This window comes from Pygoscelis adeliae, unplaced genomic scaffold (assembly GCF_000699105.1).
Source record: "Pygoscelis adeliae isolate BGI_AS28 unplaced genomic scaffold, ASM69910v1 Scaffold194, whole genome shotgun sequence".
NCBI classification, from domain to species: Eukaryota; Metazoa; Chordata; class Aves; order Sphenisciformes; family Spheniscidae; genus Pygoscelis; species Pygoscelis adeliae.
The window spans coordinates 682,619-701,856 of record NW_008824549.1 but is presented as its reverse complement, the minus strand read 5'-3'; the positions used below and the strand labels follow the sequence as shown (position 1 = coordinate 701,856).

At 37.1% G+C, this 19,238-nt stretch overlaps 1 protein-coding gene across 6 annotated transcripts in view; it reads right to left on the bottom strand.

The window, feature by feature from the left end:
- Positions 1 to 3,962: 3,962 nt before the first annotated feature.
- LRRFIP2 (leucine rich repeat (in FLII) interacting protein 2) overlaps positions 3,963 to 19,238 on the bottom strand; it is a 48,340-nt gene continuing 33,064 nt past the window's right edge. For 3 of the 6 annotated variants that reach the window (XM_009321895.1, XM_009321893.1, XM_009321894.1), the window contains 8 exons: positions 18,455 to 18,625; positions 17,674 to 17,766; positions 11,023 to 11,155; positions 9,623 to 9,672; positions 8,049 to 8,169; positions 6,930 to 7,009; positions 5,641 to 5,745; positions 3,963 to 4,892 (listed from right to left, as the gene is read on the bottom strand). In XM_009321895.1, the coding sequence (XP_009320170.1) occupies positions 4,782 to 4,892; positions 5,641 to 5,745; positions 6,930 to 7,009; positions 8,049 to 8,169; positions 9,623 to 9,672; positions 11,023 to 11,155; positions 17,674 to 17,766; positions 18,455 to 18,625 (864 nt within the window). In that variant the 3' untranslated portion in view covers positions 3,963 to 4,781. Of the gene's footprint in view, positions 4,893 to 5,640; positions 5,746 to 6,929; positions 7,010 to 8,048; positions 8,170 to 9,622; positions 9,673 to 11,022; positions 11,156 to 11,403; positions 11,506 to 15,487; positions 15,581 to 17,673; positions 17,767 to 18,454; positions 18,626 to 19,238 lie in introns of all 6 variants that reach the window. The other 3 variants (XM_009321890.1, XM_009321891.1, XM_009321892.1) reach the window with 2 other exon arrangements.

The following is a 19,238-nucleotide window of genomic DNA, read 5'->3' as shown; positions in this document are numbered from 1 at the left end:
ATATTGTTGGTGTTTCTGCTGCTCAACCTGACCGGCCCCGCCTGTGTAGCTTTTGTTGGGGGGGTGTGTGTGTGTAAATCAACAGCTTGCAGTTAATGGGCTCCTGGTTTTCAGCGGGCAGCGTGGGGTGGAGATCTCCTGGCACACAAGATGAGGCTGTGGAGATTTCGTGGTCTCAGCGGGGTTTGGTAGAAAAAGCCTTGAGGGCATGAGGCACCTCAGAGGCTGCTTCGTGGCATGTGGTGTCCCCCAGAAGACAAATGAGGAAAATGTCGTTTCTCTTTACCTTCTTGGTGCTGCTGTTTGTCCCCTAACAAACACTCGCCCAATCTTTCCACCTGGCCCCAACCACCCCCCCATGGACCAAACAAAACCCCCGCAAGCCTGAGGGAAGAAGGAACTGTGGTGGGTGTTAAAAATCATGCCCTCAATAAAAATACTGGCATTATGCCATTTATAATTATCCCTATGCCCACTTTGCACTAACTTTGCGCCTTTTTGTGGGCAGTACTTGGGCATAACCATGCACGCAAAAGGACCTAATAACCTTCTCTGTCCCCTTCAAGGCATCTTTAAAATTATCTGAATAATATAATTAAATTAAACTCACATTTTTTTCTCAACCAAACCCCAGTTGGTCTGATCAAAAATAACAACTTTCCCTGTAAGCTTTCCGTAATTACAGCTAACGCTTGTTTTTCATTTGGCCGACAAGCAATTTGTGGTCTCTAGCAATGCTGGTAAGGTCATGTAGCCACTATGCACTTGCCTGTCACAGATACACTGGTTCTGATTAAATGAACTGCGCTTTAATAAAAAAAAAAAAAAGCTTTCTCTATTGCTATCCAAGTGTCAGTCATTATTACTTACAATTTTTTTTTCATGCCTATACTTGTATCAAGACAAAATAACCTCTTTTTTTTTTTTTTCTTGCTACTGCTTTTCATTGTACCTCCCAGATCATCTCAACAATCTCAGGAACACTTTGTGATATTTCTCTAGATGGTTTTTTGTTTGTAAATGTCTCATTGCCAGTCCGCACCGATTTCTGAGAGCAGAAAATGGATGCTTTTCTCCAACCAGTGAACAACCCCTAAGTGCAGGCCCCACTGAAGGGACAACAGATTAATGCAGGACCTCCGGAGGGTGCAGTCAGGCCAGAGGATGCTGAAATAGAAGGTGACAGTAGTCTGGCTGAAATAGCTGATGTTCAGGGGGACACAGCGACACCTGGGGGGGCTGGGTGAGAGTGGATACTTGTCTCTTGAGACAGTGCCTCCTCGGCAAGTCTCACCTTTCCTGAGGTCATGCAATAATACCTATTTATTTCAGAGCCCTGAAATTGAAGACTTTTCTGATCTCTTCAGACTTCAGTTTAGTGACATCGTCCTGATCTATCTCTATGTGGAGGCCATTCTCTTGTGGGGGATAGCAAGATAAACTCCATTACTGAATTTTGTAGACATTACCCTAGTAAAGATAAAAGCACTGCAATCTTTTATAGCTCCTCCAGGGAGCTGTTAGGAGAGGCAGAAGTCTTTTGAAAGAATTTCCCCCCTCCCCTCCATATTACAGAAAAATGATAATGAAAAAATCCTTAGAAATATCAGAATTTTGTGATGTGTCCTTTAGAGTCCAATTGACTTGGTGCTTAAAGATTAAGACTTACTGATCACACCAGAATTCTAAATTCCCTTATGAACTACCCTTTTCTAACAAATTATGCCTAGGAAGTAAAAACAAAACTTTCTTTCGGGGAAGCTTTGGGAAACATGCTGCATTTTCAGTGTTAACATAGAACACACGAATCAAGCATCCCATCTGCTGCACACAGGTTTTGCGTAAGTGATAGGAGAACAGAACATACTTTGGGTTTTGTTTCTGCACTGCAGAAAGAGGCCACAGGAAGACACTGACATAGAAATAGAGAATGACGACACCAGAACAGAAACAACTGCTGCCTGCACCCCTAGGCGAATAATTGACTTGACCATTGTATTGACTCTTCAGGAGGAAATCAGTAATCAAGCACATGCAAGTAAACAAGCATTTTGCTTCTCAAGATTTTGTTATTCCACCAACTACATATGATGGGGGGGGGGGGGGGGGTCGGGGGGGGAAATTGTTAAAAAGGCAGCCAATAAGTCCACTGTGCTGCTAAGTGAGCTTTTAAAAAAAAGCTTGTTAAATGTCAAGGGCCAAACTTTGAACAGGCAGCTATTAAGCAGCATGAGCCATACTGGAGGACTGTTTTTAAAACTTCAGCATACCCTGTTAGAATGTATAAGAGGTCTGTCTACTAAGTAGTTTGCAACATTAACTTGCGTTATAACTAGTACCACTGTAAAATCACAGCTGGAAAAACAAAGTCACTCTAATTTTCAAATAAATGTCAGATATGATTTTACAGAAAAATTTTGAGTTGCATGATTCTGAAACAGTTTTATAAGGAAAACTTAGTAATGGGACAGGCTTGATAATCACGTTGGTTTTATTTACTGCTTTTGCTTTTCATTTTTATTTGGATCTGTCCCACTCATATGAAAGGAGTTCAGAAGAATCTGGTGAAACATTCTTACTTCTGGCAAGAGTTGTTTCAGAAAAAGGTGAAAGGTTAGCAATTAATTCTTCCTAGGGCTGTTCCCTCTTAGGCTCTTCCAATTGCCTTAAGAGTCATATTGGATCACATAATCCAGTATTATTCAGTTAGTCTAGATGTTGGGAATCTCATGTTCCGGGTATTTTGTTGAATTTGTTTTGATTTTCCGGTAGCAAGAATTGGGGAAGCTCTACAACTAAAATGGCCATACTCACAGAACTCAGTAACAAACAACTTTTTTAAAAAACTACTAAAAATCTTAATCTTTAGAGAGGATGTACTGATGCTTTACCTGTGCTTCAGAAAAAGCTTTGCAGTAGGGTGGTAACCCCGAGTTAGTAACTCCTTATCTGACCGTCACAGTTTGATATTGAAATCACAGTTCTCCTTGTGCCATAAGATGTCCAGCTTCAACAGGGTGGTTGGGAGGAAGTGAACTAGAAGGAGATGTGCTCCCCACCGTATGCCAAATAAGGTTTGAGCAGTTTTGTACACGTGAACACTTTCAAAACCCCCAAAGGATCCCCTTTATCTTCAGAATACACACCATTAAGACCTAATCAAGACCCTGATAGTTTCTTCTGAACAAGTACACAACAGAATGCAAAGAGTTAACAGCACAAACAATCTATGTGATCACCAAACTATAGTTGTCTCCTATTTAATGAGTAGGTCTAGGGAGATCTGCTACTTAACAAGGAGGCTTCTCAACAGGGAAGGCATTTTCTTTTCCAAGTCCAAGAAGCATCCAAACCAAAAGAGACAGAATTCTAACTTCAGTTTTGCACTGTCAAGATTGCTGTCCTTTGGAAAGCAGCTCTGGTACAAGCAGAAGTACTAACCCTTCGGATTGTAAACGTCACGAAACCTGCCTTGCTTTGAGAAGTACTCCTGAAGGGTAGCAATTTGCAACAGGGAAGCATCTGATACGAGGCCAAAAGATTGATTCCTCTCAGATCAAATGTTGGGCTCCTGCTGGCCTCAAGCAAAGTCCAACACAGGGGCAGTGCCACTTCAGACACTTCAGAATTGCCACTGCAGGTGCTGCTCATTTCCCACTTGTGATGTGCCAGCTTGAAAAGAGTGGAAGTTCTTAATAGCATTCACTGTCCATAGAGAGTATGCTACAGACAAAAACCACACCATTCCAGAAAGCGCCTTCTTCCTTGTACTGCCCCCCTCCTCCATGGCAGTACTGTCAGAGTAGCAGACCAGGATAAGAAATCAGAAAAAAATTCAAACTCAGTATTTCAAAGCCAAAAAGATACTTGTCAAGAATATGGAGATCAAAATTTACTATTCTGCAAGGATTTTGCTGTCATGTTGGTATCTCAGCATTTAAAAGAAAACACACGACATCTGGTTTTGGTCAGTAAAGTGTCCATTTAATAAACTCCTTAGCCACATTTCCCACCCCTTCCTCCCACCCTAAAATTTCAATTCACACTTAAGCAGCAGATGACATAATTTGATGGTGTACAACAGAAGTTTTTAAATCTGCACTCTTAGTATTAAGAGTATCAGGGGCTAGTATTTAACAAAATTACCTAGAACTCAAGATGTGCCCATGCAAAAAAGCAAATTTTTTATATACAATCCCTATTTTTTTCTTATAAATTTAAATATTTTACAAAAATGTATTTTCAAAATGTATAAAGTTTAGTGAATACTCCAAATGTATCTTAAAATAAAATGTTATCCGATTTCAAAGGTTATTTCAACAATGAAGTCTAAATTGCACCAGATACAAGGCACTTGTGCTGTGTGATGTCTTGAGCAAATATATGTTAGTTTATAATACAGTAATACAGTGTCGTCTTGAATTCATGCAGTTGTCTCTGAGCATCAAGCATCATTAAAGCAGCCAAAAGAGATCGTGAGTAAACTTGATTCCACAGTTGTAAAAACATTTTCTATCGCTAAGTCGAACATACAGCATTGTGCTCCAGCTCTGACTCTAGAATCAAACGCTACAGAAAAATTGCTGTCATTCACATGGGAATTCAAACTACATTTCATTCTCTCATAAGTTACAAAAAGAAGTATGCCATTTAATTATGAAACTAAAACACCAATGAACAGCTCAGTGTTCAAATAGTTTGTGCCAATGAAAGTCTGTATTTAAAAACAAGCTAGGGGCTAGTTATTCAAGGAGCAGTGCATCGTATTTTCAATTTCCACTTCACTGTTGAGATAAAAGCGCAGTCCTATTTGCCTTCATCTTCTCCAGCCTCTTCATTAAGTGGCTATTGGTCATCTCCATCTCTTCTATCTTATCCAGTGCTGTTCTTAACTATAAAATGAAAGCAAAAGTTATGATCACTTTAAGTTTACTTGGACTTTCTGCTGTTCTCCAGCTTTGACAGAGGAAATTAAATCAGGAATACAAGTATTATATGCTTTATAGGAGTGCCACATAAGTTAAGACACAACACTTTCGTTATTGCAGTCAGATGAATCAGAGTTCAACTGTTAAAAAAATAATTGGGAAGCAATTGGAACATGAAACATGTACTCATTCCAAAAGAACTAGGTGCCTGCAACTTCTATTACACACTATTTAAAGGTAAAATTCTCTCCACCATTGTTACTTGCTGATGGATATATATTCCTGTGGGTAGCAGGCATCATGCTAGTCATGCAGCAGCTCTTAAGCAAGCATGATCAACAGCTCAGTTAAATACGGCTTCTTCCCAGCTCCCTGTGAGGTGCATGCTGGAAGCTTCCCAGGCTGGCACTTGACATAGGGAACATTCAACTCCCCAGTAATTTTTATGGAAGGATTAGTTTAAAACAGTACAAGTTATCACATTTAGAAGAAAATACAACTTGAAATCCTTCCTTTCAAGGAAGTACTGCACTGATTTGTAATTAGTATTACTTTCATGTGCTACAGTTATCTTCTGAATGCAATACTGATAGACTCGAAGGCCTCCTCAAAAGAACACTTAAAAGCTGTAACCAAAGAGCTTGGAGGCAAAAGACAGAGCAGTTCAAGACTGAAAGGAGCATACAGCTGAAAAGGAAGGCCAGTCAATTACCTCTCGCTGAAGCTTTCTCTTTTCAGCTTTGAGTTCATCTTCTACTTTTTCTGCATTTTCTGCTGCATTTTTATACCTTGCAACCTGCCCCTCAAGTCGTCCAATCTGCAAACCCAAACACGAAAAAAAGGAACGATTACTCAGGTGTTCCACCCTGAGCTCACCTGCCACCAGCTGTGCTTCCTTTCTGAAAAGCCACTGTAACACAAGGCATCCTGTGAATTATCCATAGTATCTCCCTCTGGAAAGAGGAGGTTTAACTGCATTAGCAGCAGCCATAATTGCAAAGAGAGTGTTTAAAAGAACTAATAAAACAGTAAAATAAATTGTGGGCAGGAACTTGGAATACCCTTTACTGCCTGTTCCTCCCTGGCGAGGGGCACAGGAAGTGGTAGAGAATGGAGCACAGCATAGGACACAGCTGAGAAGATACAGCAGGTTAGAGAACTAAGCAGAGAGAGAAAAGTTGGAAAAAGGAGGAAAAAAAAAAAATCAATAATTGGGGAATACATGGGATTAAAACCAAAAGCTGGAAAGTTGAAAAGCAGAGACCATATGAAAAGGTGCAAAGTAGAAAGGAGACTGTAACTGTTACCAGGACATGATGCAAGAGGTCTTGAGCTCAAGCACAGAGTTCAGCAGTAAAGAGGGGGCTTGAGACAAATCCTGGTTGCAATCTGCAGGTCTTAAAGCCCACTTGCTGGATTGTTATATTTATAGCTCCCTGCTACCCCCAAATCCATAGGACGGGCTAGCAGCCTGTTGCTGTGCAAGAGAGACCAACTATGCATCTCTGATTCAGATTATAATCCCCTGTGATTTTTAGGTGATCTACAGAGATGCTGAACTATAATATCATGTTACTGACTTACAATCACAAAGTGTGAGTAAATCAGTGTGAGATATAGATGTATATCTATAAAAACTCTTGAATTTCAGAGAGTAAATTATGTACCTTCCACAGTCTATACAACTTTCTTACAAGTAATCAAGCTACATAAACTGATTTTCTTCAACTAGTAGCTTCAGTTCCTCTTTATATTCTGCCATACATTCACATCTCAGTAAATTAACTCCACATTATTTTCTCTTTTGTTAGACTATGCACAGGTATTGAATTGCAGGAAATATGAAAAAATACAAATGTAGTGCCATTCTCTGCAAACTAAAGAGCAAACAGTAAATCAAATGATGAAATACATTTTCAGAGTTTTTGTTGAAAAAAGTATTGTAAAAGTGTGCAGAGCAAGTGTAATGATAACAATAAATATGAAAAGAGACACACTTACATTTTGTTCCAAGGTAGTTATATCTTGTTCAGCTTTTGAAAGCTTAAATTTGTATTCACTAATTTGTCTGTTGGCATCTCCTAGACAAAAATTGACATGAATATATTATTCAAAGCAACTCTCTAAACTGGCAATTTCCCTTTAAATTAAAATTCATTAAAAAGACCATTTGATTGAGAAGCCCGTATACAGGATTATAAAGCGGTAAATGTTCTTTCAGAAATCTTTGAGAGTATGAAAAGGAAATAATCTTCCTGTTATTTAGAGAACACAACTACTGTCTCTGTAAGAGTGTGCATTAAATCTCAGATGTATAAATGAGATACACCCCTTTTAAAACACATATTTAGATAAGCAAATTCATCTCTCAAAAAAGAGAATCACCACAATAGCCACCACACACTGCAAAATGGGTCAAATCACAATAGACATAATACCAGCAGCATTTAGCATAGACATCTGTAATAACACTTCAATGATAAGGAGCACAAGACTTGAACCTGCCTGACAAACTCCAAGGAGCTTTGCAAATTATTTTGGTGTTATATTTTGGCCCTGACATTGCCAGTGCTCTGTTCATGTCCATTGCCACAAGCATATTAAATATCAATCTGTCAAACAAGTAAAGTTTTCAGCTAAAGAAATAGCTTGCTTGAAATGGAAAGTAGCGTAGTGCCTCTATGAAGCAACACTGAATATTGTGTTAAACTTTAATAACTTTTCATGTTTTGCTTCAGAGAATAATGGTCTTTTGATTAAGTTTCTGTATCAAAGATTCAAGAAAATAAAAGTCAGGTAGAATACCGTAACCAAATATCTCAGCTGAAATTCTATCATCTAAAAATTGAAATTGTTCAAGTAGTGCCATCGATTCTAGGCAAGGTAATCAACTAAAAAATAACTTCCCAGAACGTTGTTATTCAACACTAAAAGAGGCAGATTTTTAAGGTATTCTGCAGCAAGAAATTTCCTACAAGGAGATATACCAACAAAAAACCTACCTGCTCAACGATATATTCATTCACAATACTACTACTGCACAGCAATATAGGAAAAGGAGTTGGAAGAGTGTTTCCTCTCCCCAGTAAGAACACCTTTGAACAGTAACCATATACCTACTCTGCATTTCAATTAGCTGCAAGTCAGAACCGTTCTCTAAGCCTATGATATCTGGATTCATGCCATCACTTTTAGAATATTTCTGTCGTTCTTCTTCCAACTGCATCTTTAGTTTTCTAACCTGAAAAAGAAGTGTTCTTTCGTGAAAAAGAGACTCCCAGAAGTTCAGTAGTTGTGTATCTAAACGTTCAATGGGAAAAAGGCAAAGCAGTCCTGAGATGCCACTGGCTGAGATGGTTCTGTAAGTGGGAGTAGCAGAGCCATGCAGGGGAGGCACGGAAGCCAGTCCCTAAGGCCTGTGGCTGCAGTCCCCCATCCCCACTGCTGGGCGGGTGCCCTTTGCATGTCAATGCACAATCCAAACCCACCAGTTTGGTCAGTGCTGCAGGGATCCATGCAATGCAGGGGCACCCAGTAACTCTAACAGAGCTGCCTTTCCAGAGGAGGAGGTGGCATTAAACTCTGTCTAGGCATTTCTTCTACAGTATACCTTTTACACTCTAAACACTTATGAAGGTAATGAACAATATCCTGGTGTTTTACAGGAGAATAATGCACTGCTTTTTTTCGGTCCTCTCTTTTACTCCACCTGGAAGCAACGGTCCCAGGCAAGTCTGTAGTGCACGTTAGTCTTAACTGGTTCCATTTTATGCTACAGCAGCTGTCTCGGGATTTTTCCAGTAGTCAGGGAACATCGATTCCTCAGCTATGTCCTCCTTGTCTGGGAGTTTATGAAAGAAGTGGGAGCTACTTTTTTGACTTATCAAAATATTGCCCTACAGATTAGGGTATGGGAGTTACACTTGCAAAACTCCCAGGCATGATATGAATCAAATATTTTAACAGTGATTTTTACAGTTATATGGTGATAAATATGCATATACATCTTTATATACTTATATTTAATAGCCTTGATTCAATGCTATATTTTATTGGCATTCTAAACCAAGTATCTATACTAAAATTAAGGTACATTCCCAGCAAAAATAAATGTTAACACCACCACTTTAAATTTGCAATGTGTTCAGCTAGAAGCACAAAAACTATGGTATTCTTAACAATTATTCAATGGCTATATGTTTTCTTGAGTCCTCTCCTCTCAATACTGAACTGTATTAAAATACAACTACTTTGATAATATTAATTTTCTATTTGAGTAACTGAAATGATCAAAGAAATAGTACCACTTAGCAATTTAGAAGAAAGTGCCACTGATGTTATGAAAGTGTCATTTTACTGACTTTAGTATTTCCACATAAGACAAAATAAAAGAACGAACAACTTTAAGTACGTGCACTAATAGAGTCAGCAGCAAGTAAGATTTCAGCTAACCAGTTAGTGAAATGAGGGTTCTTTACCAACAAAGATCGAAGTCAGATGGATAAGGACACTAGTAAGAGGAGCTGATAATTCCTGGCAGCCAGCCAGGTAGGAGTTGAGTACTTTATTTTGCTTTAGTGCTTAAGCATTTGATTAAGCACCTTCGGTGCTTAATATTTATTTATTGCTACTATATTAATAGTCTGCAAAAAGATACACAAATGTCTATTTCTGAAAAGAATAGCTTATTTTACCTGGGACAATAATTCCTCCTTTTCTCCAGCCAGTTTTCGTAGCCGGACATCTAAAACCAAAAGAACCCGATTAAAAACCAGAGAAATCTGTAACTAAGAACATTTTTCATAACTTTTTTTTCTTCAGATAAAATGCTCTTCAAACTTAAAGCTAATAGCACTAGGAGCATAAAACTTTGATATCTCACTAATAACAACATAGCAGCCTTCAGTTAATAGCAGAAATAAGGGAAAAATACTTCATTACATTGTTTATAGCAGTTTTAAAAGCAAGACCTGAGTTTAGTAATTCTTCAAAGTAAATTAACACCTGAGGATTTTTTTTTTTTAAATAATAAACCACAGTTTCGTCCCAATATATAGAACAGCCATTTCCAACAAAATTTTCTCCTGATTGTATACTCTTTTCCCTATCTTAAAGATTGCTGTCTCTTCAGGGAAGGCACTAAGCTTCCCCGTATGTTTAGAAAGTTTGTAGAAAGTGTTCTCAAACCACAAAAAAAGTACTTGGGAAAGGACCCACAGGAATGTTGCAGTATCTCTAATCAGTCAGAAGATGAGTAATGGCTACAAAACAGTCTGTCAAGCAACACCGTGCTAAGATTAGAGCAGCTCCCTTGGAAATTGTAACTTTGACAGTAACAAAGCATAAAGACATCCGTATTTCACTATGATGGAGCCACAGCAGAAACACATATCAAGTCTAATATCTGTCAAAATAAAAATATATAACTTATGTTATGTACAAATATAATGCAAGTGTAGAGAGATGTTTCTTTGCATGTTAACTAGCAGTTTTACAGTGGATTGACTATGCATACAATAACTTGCTCAACCTAAGAATAAAAGCAAGTTAAAATAAAGGCCCCCAAAACCTGCATCTTTGTTGTCTGTGTCATTTTTTGAATGTTTTTAAAATTTTTTTTTTCTAGTGAGTGTGATGAAAGACTGCACTTGCTTTACACTAAGAAAGGCAGAAGTATTTCAAGGAAGGAGAAAGAATATACAATGTATTGTTTCCTATAAGAGAAGTTCTTTCATTGACTGTACATACTTTCAAAGAACATTTTTTCATAAAACACAACAGAAAACATACTAATCCAAAAGACTACACTTTTAGGCAAGATATTTTCTGACAGTAATAAAACAGAACCTAGATCAAGAGATCTAATCAGTTACAAACACCCAAGCACATACTATTGTTTTTAGGTTTTTTTTTTTTTACTCAAAAGATAGATCTTTTTACTCAGCATAAAAAAAAATCACAATCTTGAAAGTTGTGTAAGCATGTATTCCAGAAGCATCACAGGTATCTTTTTGTGGCTGTAAATCACAACCCACTGTGAACAGGAGGGAAACAAAGACTTCAAACACTATAAAGTATGTTCGGATATTTTTACCTAGTGGTCCTTCTCCTGCGGATTCCAAGACTTGAGCAGCTTCCTGTGATACAACTGTTATTGCACCAACCACTGATTCATGGTTTACATCACCATTTGGTGTGCCATCTGGAATTATAACTAATCCATGTTTCTAAAAATACAAAAGAAAAAACTACTTATACAAGAGAAGTGCTAAGATGTAATTGGACAGAAGAGTTTTTTAAAATGCTTTTCAAGTCGATTGAAACAGTTGCAACAAAATGCGCTGTTTATCCTACCCTAAGGTCAGGTTTTGAGACTGCACGAGGATAGTAACCATTCTTCCTCTTTTTCATTGACCTTGACTTCATGCCCCATTCCTAGATTTCTGTTACTGTAAAGTAACTTCTACCAACATACCTCTCCTCTCTTCATTGTTTCCTTCAGGTCAGCCAACTCCTCTCTGAGCTCATCTCGCTCATTCTTAATGCAGTCAAAGTAATCTTTCTGTCTTTCTAGGGCCTGGGTTCAGGCAGATAGCAAGAAAAAGAACGGCACAGAGAAAAAGCATATGACAGATAGCAGAGAGATTTTCTACAAGTAAATACAAAAAGCTCAATAAAAGTAAAGAAATTAAAAGGGGTATTTAATAGATATAAACATACATCTCTGATAACTACCTTTTACAAGTCACATATCTAGCCTCATTACTGCATGTTTGTCATGACATAATTTTTTCCCAGGCAAGTCTTAGTAGATTCTGTAATAGATTTTTATTTAGTAGATTCTATTTTTGGTAGACTTTGAATACCAAAAGAGTAAGTGATTTTTCTTAATACAGGCACTCTGTGCCCAGAAATAAAAATTGCTGGAACTCAATTGGCAGAGATCCTAAAACATCACATTCATTGAACTAATTTCTCTACCTTTTATAAGGTACAGAAGTAGAAATCTTACCCCATAAAAGACCTTGGATATATAAGGATATAAGCCTGTCATCCACTTACAAATACTAGTTTATTTACTACTTGCTTAAGTATTACAACCACCCTTTACTAAACCCAAAGCAGTCTTTTTTAGAGGGAAAAAAAAAGCAGGGAACACTAGCAGCACTATTTTAGCACAAGAAAGGACTGCAGCTAAAAGCACAATATGGACGTAGATGGGTTTGCCTACCTAGGCTGGAACTGTGTTACCGGGCAGTTAGTCAGACATTTTCATTTGACTGGGCAGCATCACAGTATTCCATTCAAATTTAATACTGCATGCATTACAAATAATCCTGACCATACAGCAACTGCAAGTGTACACACATTTTGCCAAGAAAATTATCCAACTAAACCTTGTGTCATGCATGAATGTTTAGGAATGGACTGATACAAAGAAAGAAATGAAGGTATATATCTTTGTATTGTAATTGCTCCACATAATTGCAGTGTGCTGAAATTTAATAATTAGCTAGAATCTGTATACTAGAGCAATGTTTTAATGCATTACTTTTAATTTCAACAGAAAAATTTAAGTGCTGTTGCACTTGATTTATTAGTATATAAATGTAACATTTGAAATATAGGTAATTCAACGTGTGAAAGCATTAGCTATCACATCACTGTTTAAGAATTCATAAAATGTCCTTTTATTTCCTAACACATACTAGATCTCTAACTACATTATAAACAGTGTGAAGAACCTTAATCATTACATCATTTTGTGTTCCACTTGAAGATAACGTATACCTTTTCCGTTTTTGAAGAATAGCGGCAGAGACAGAGAGGGAAGTAGGCTCACCCACTTGAGAGAATGGACACAAAGGCCCAGAATCACATTGCAGACACAGATCCTCTGTGTGCTTGGCAGCACCCTGTGACGCTGCTGACCTTCCCAAAACATCCCTTCTATCCTCACCCCCCAAGTGCAAGTGTTGGAAATCAGAAAATTTTGATGGGGAAGGAAGTGAAACTGATATAACCATATATCTCTACCTATGGAGAGATTAGTAATCATTATTCAACATTGAAAAGCTTTAGTAAAACTGCTAGTGTTTTATTCAATGTTGAAAAGCTTTAGTAAAACTGCTAGTGCTTGTATGCTCACGGGTTATGATACATGACATGGATTTTGTATTAAATCTACTCCTGCAATTCTTTATCATGGGGTGGTGGTGGAGGGAATAAAAATCAGGACAACTAAGCTCTGCAGGCATGTTTTAACATACCAGTATGATTAAAATCGGATCACTTGGCAGAACGCCAATTTGTCTGGGGTCCTATTTTCTAAATATTTGAAAAACCTTCATGAAATCTATACTGAACTCAGACACGCCATTGCTAATTTCAAATTGGCAATGCATGTACAATTTGGAGGCAAACAGTAAAATAGCTGTGTATTTCAGGAATATAACCTGGAAGTTATAGTTCAGTGTCCTCAAATCGACCTAATTTAAGACCAAATACAACTGCAAATTCCAATCACTTTGTAGGAACAGGACAATGTAAGAAGGCAGGTGTAAAACAGACTCATGCTGTCTCTGTTCTGCTTGCCTCCCTTTCTTCCTCTGAGGCAGCATCAGTCTTGCATACACTGTAAAACTAGGTTACAATTCTAATTATAAACTACTCCTTTGTGAAGCTTCTCAGGGGCTTCTGAAGCTGAAATACAGTAAAAATTAGCAAAACTACTCAGTATTGGGGAGAAAGACTAAAAAAACCTGTGAGCTAAGAAAAATATGTAAGTGTTTTTAGATAACAGAAGTGAGAAAGAAGAGACAGCAGCATTTTTACATTTTAAGAACTAGGAATTTTCAATTCCAAGATGGTAAAAAAAATAAAAACTAGAAAAAAATCCAGTTATGGTGTTTACAAGAACACAGAAACAGGCAGGAAAATTTTGACTACAGGAAAAAATATCTTTCTTGTCAGTCTGGCTGGTAGCTAGTTTTTTTTGAACAATAGATAGATGATATGCTCTGTACTAACTCTAGCAACGTATTTGAAAGAGAAAAAAGTGCTTGCACAAAAAAACTGCACAAATTGGGACAGTCCAGTACACAAAGGTAAGGAGTAAGTATAGAAAGAATATGGTTAATTAAAGGTAACCTTTCAGAAGAATGTTCAGAAGAAAACTTAAAAATGTTGAAATATTTTATGATGGAAGAGAGGCTTGCAATATGGATTGAAGGACTGAAACGTGAAATAAATATGGACTGAATAAAGACAGTATAACAGGGCTTTTTTTAACTGGGCATCACTGGGTAGAAGATAACTTTTCAAAGTGACTTGAACTCCAGCAAATACAGCAATTTTCAAAGAAATATGCATATGTCAAAATCTGGTGTAAAATTCATTTAGTTAGAGAGAAATGACCCTAGAGTTACTAAAAGGCAGACGATTCCTTTCTAAAGGCTATCCAGCTAACTCCCTCTCACCACCAGGCAATCTGCTTGTGGCTCAGAACAGCCGCAGGTTCAGAGCCATGTAGTTATCACCAAGGATCAGGCTGACTGAGACAGTTTTACCACTTCTGCGCTACCCAGAAGCAAAGCTGACAGACTCTGCCTGACCTACATTAGCTGCGTAGTGCGTATCAACTCAATTCTTCCTGTACCACCTTCCTTTTATGCAGGAGCCCTACAGACGCTCCTCAAAAGGTCCCATGCAACCACTGTTTCGATTCCAACTCTCAATTCCAATAGTTGGTGACTCTGGTATTTTGTTTGTGGTGTCACAAAATCATCTTGGTTCAGTGTTGCATCCAAGCTAACCAGCCCCAGAAGGATCAGAAGTGCAATACAGGAATGAGCAAGCGTGGCTCCGGAAGTCAATTCAAGATCGTATTTTTTAGCACTAGGTATGCCAAATGCAAGCGCGATCTATAAATATTCACTGAGGCTTCTCTACATTTTGACCCTTAGCTCCTGCAGCTCCCTAGGTTTTCCATTATTTGGGGTATTTTGTCTCTCTTATCCCAGGTAGTGGAAAGCAGACCATTTTAAAATCCACTAATTGTTATGCAAATTGGTAAGATGACAACAGAGGCAGGAGCCAAATGGCAAGCAAGGCTTAAACTGTTCCAAGTTTTGAAAATTGTATTTGCCTCTAAGGAGATCAAAAGCTTTAAAAATAATTTCAGATCTCTAAAGTTAAGTTATTGCTGTGTCACTATGGATCAATATACAGACCCAGGCAGTTTTTACATTTGTTAAGATTAAGGAAATGTTGACTTTTTCAAGCCCTGATTACAGGTAAAAAATATTTTGTAAAAAGTTATAAAACTGTATGCATAACAATTTGTTATGTTATAGATTTAATTAGTATTATTCATCATTATGCAAGTAAAGCTGAAGTGGAGCTCATTTTCTAAAGAGAAAGACTGCAAAACATTTTAAATATTTAAATTGGGAGTGGCCTTCATTTCTTTGGAGTACACAGCATTCCTTGGGGGGTGGGGGGCATCCATCTACTTCTAAAATGAAAAAATACCTTTCCCCCCCATATTTGTTTCATACCCCTATTATTTTATCTTTCCAATTAATTGTCTCCTGGAGATCAAACACCTCTTTGGTTATGGAGTCTATATTCTGCTGCATGCGTTGATTCTCCTGTAGTAAATAGGATGAGGGAAGAATAAAAGAGGAAAGAGAAGTAAGGAAACGGAAAAAAAAATTCAAATAAAGGAAATTAAATAGCAAAAGTCAACCAAAGAGTTTATGAGCGTGAAGTTAAAGAAAAAGGGTGCTACTAAGTGTAATGTAATAGTTCCCTTATGAATTCATGCAAGAGAATAGTAATTAATTTTATTCAATCACTTAATGTCGATGGGAGAATTTAGTGCAACTAGAGCTACTTTTCTTTAGTAACAGTTCCCATCGCAGACTGGGCATAGTGTCCTTTCTTTAGGAAAATAATTAGCCTGTAGTAATTTCCAGATACCTTCAAGCCCTGTTTGGAAGTGAACACTTATATTAACAAGTGGTTTTATTAATATTTTACAAAAAAAGAAAACCTTCTTGAAAGTATAAAGAAGGCAGTTTGAATCAAGCATCCCGGAAGTGAAATACAGCTGCTGACTGCCTTCTGATACTGTATTAATACATATCAAGCGTGGTCCTATTTTTTATCTGACACTGCATTTAGCTGTTTGCCCTAAAATTCTAAAACAAAGAACTAAAATTCTAAAACCAAGAACTAAAATTCTTTGCTATGCTCATATAATTATGTATGAAGATGACATAATTTTTAGGGCTAGAGATAATTTTTTGCCTTCCTAATGAGTGAAATTGATTTTACATCTGGGAATGGAAGACAATGTCTTTCTGCAAAAAGCTAAATGGCTTCCACTAGATTATCTGTTAGCATTAACAGCTGGAGAAGTTACTCAAATAAATGGTAAATATGGGGCAAACTGCCTTTATCTTTGAAGGGACTGCATGCATTTGGTGAATATTCAACACGCATATGCTACATTCTATCAAAGCAAACACTCCAGAGAAATCTATTGTATATTCTTGATTCACATACTTTAAAAAACAAACAACAACCACTAAAGAAGAAAGTATAAAGTGCTTTTTTCCTTCACAGTGAAGTCAAAGAGAATCCAGAGCAAGTGACAGAACTACAACCAGAATTTGCTAAGTTTTTGCTTGTCAGCATTAATCTGCAAAATGCTGCATCTTAGGCTAGTCTTACTCCTTTTCTTCTGCTAGTAAGTCATATCAAATCCAGTTCATGAAGCATATTATTTTCTCAGTAACCATAACAGATCTGGGACTTTTCAGAAGCCTTTTGGAGTTACTGTGCTACTGCCTGGAGAGCACAAGAACTTAATGGGGAAAGAAATCGATCAATGAAACGCAATACTATATAGCTTTTGAAAAATCAGATAGTGGAAACTTTGGCCCATACACTTAAAATCATCAATTTTCACTAGAACCAAAAGGTGGTAGGAAAATGACGTACTAATTGAACTACAACTTGCAGTGCTAGAACCAAAATAAATAGGAAATGGACACCTGCTTATTGTTGACAATATATATCTTTGTGGATCATTTTAAAATTAAGACTGATAATAGCTCTGGGATTTTAAGGCACATTTCTTCTGGAAACAAATCATAGGGGGAGAGGGGAAAAGAAGAGGGGGAAGAAGGGAAAAGAAGATAACACACCACATACCCAGCAACATGGTTATGACCCAATAACATGCTGACCAGTGTCACTATATTTATGCTTGACTGGTAAGAAAACAAACATGCACTACCGCAAACTTCAGTGGTTGGTGCTCACAAAAAACCTGAAATAACTGAAAAGGAAACTTTTGGGAAAGGCAAAGAATGATATTTGGTATTATCCATGCATTAGAACTTCTGGCTATGCAAAATGATTTGGGCCACACAAACATTAGTTCAGCCCTCACAAGGAAGGAAAGATACAAGGAACGTTCATGAAAGAACCACAATTTTCACAGGAATTAAGGATTTTACACATTTGAAAACCTTGCAGAGACATCTTCAACTTTATAAATTGAGAGATTGATAGCTTCTGATTGAACTTCTACCCACTAACACAAGATAAATTCCTTCTTAAAAGTGCAAGATAATATTTAAGCTCATTTTGTGTATGATAGCTGTTCCCATTCAAATTTTACACCATATTTATTTGCACGAGTTCTATCATACACTGTCTCATATGAACATACCTCTATCAATTCATCTCTCTGTCGAAGGCCCTCTTTAAGTTCATCCAGCTTATGCTGTAGAACGCTGCACGTGTGTTTCTGTCTTTCCAATTCCTATATTAAATAAATTCATGATTTATTCTAATTTATTTTGGGTTTGACACTTATTTTCACTACAAAGTTTTAAAGAGTTAGTAATAGCACTTAACATAACATTACCTAAGAAATTACTACAACAATTTGAGAAATTCTACCTACCAAGTGGCTAAAAACTACAGAATCAGTGTTTTAGGTAAGTTCTCCAGATACTTACTATACAGAAGATTTTGTTTAATAAAATCTAGAGTGGAGGTAAAAGATGCCATAAAGGTTCAAGCACAATATTAACGAGAAAAGCTCAGATACTGAATTTATCTAAATATTGCTGGAAAAAGCTGCCACACAGATCTTCCCTTTCCAAGAAAGTGGGACTGAACAGGTCCCATTTGATTAAAATGCATATTTTATCATTAGTGTACTGCATTAATTAAATGCAATTAATTTGCATTTAATTGGGGTGGGGGCTTTGGGATGTGTTTTGGGGTTTGTTTGGGGTTTTTTGGGGGGGTGGTTGGTTTGTTGGTTTGTTTCAGGGTGTGTGTGGTTTTTTTAATTTAAAAAAACAAAACACAATACGCAAAACATCTTTGGCCACTGAGATAGACAGACTTTTCTACTAATCCAAAAGTTTTCAACTGTTCTAAGGTAGTCCAGGCTTCTATGATTTATCTTTATAATCAGAAAAAGTCTTAAAAATCAGTACCTTTGACTTCTCTTCATTCTCCCTATAGAACTCTGCTATCTGTTCTTCTTTCTCCTCAATGACATCCTTCAGAGTATCCACTTGGTAAACCAAGTTGTTTTTCTCATTGTCTAGTTGAGCATTGGAAACCATAGCTTTCTTGTACTTCTCTTCAACTTCAGCTAGTGAATCCTATAGATAGTAGAAAGGCTTACATTAGTCTAACTTTTTGATGCATTGTTATAATGTTAAAATACCACCATAATGCTGAAGAGTGCTATCTGTTATACAGTAAAAGTACGCAACCATTTTTGTTTCTGAGTTATTATTCATGTCTTCTCTTTAGAAATACCAAGTCACAGTTCAATTTCCATTATTCAGGTTAAGTCATACACAGCAATAAAAAGTTATCATTACAGAAGTATGAAAATTACAAGATAATATTCCACTTGCATTTTCTACTCTGCTACCTTCACAACTTAACTCACAGGGATAAAGTAGTAATATCACAGCTTTATTGTATTTACAATGCATGCACAAGAATACACTTCAGAATGAGGCAACAAATCTGTCAGAACTCAATTACATGACTGAAAGAGGTCACAGAAATATCTCTACGAGTAGCTTTAACCTAATGCTCGTTATTTAAGTAGTGTTCTATACCTCAGATTCAAAGTCTTAAGGTAGTCACACTTTTTAAGTAATAATGATTCTGTTTAAGCAGACATTTTGTCTTTCTATTTCTTACTAAGATTTAAAAAAAAAATTGCATGTAAAGATTCACATGCTTGATTCTCTACCTGAA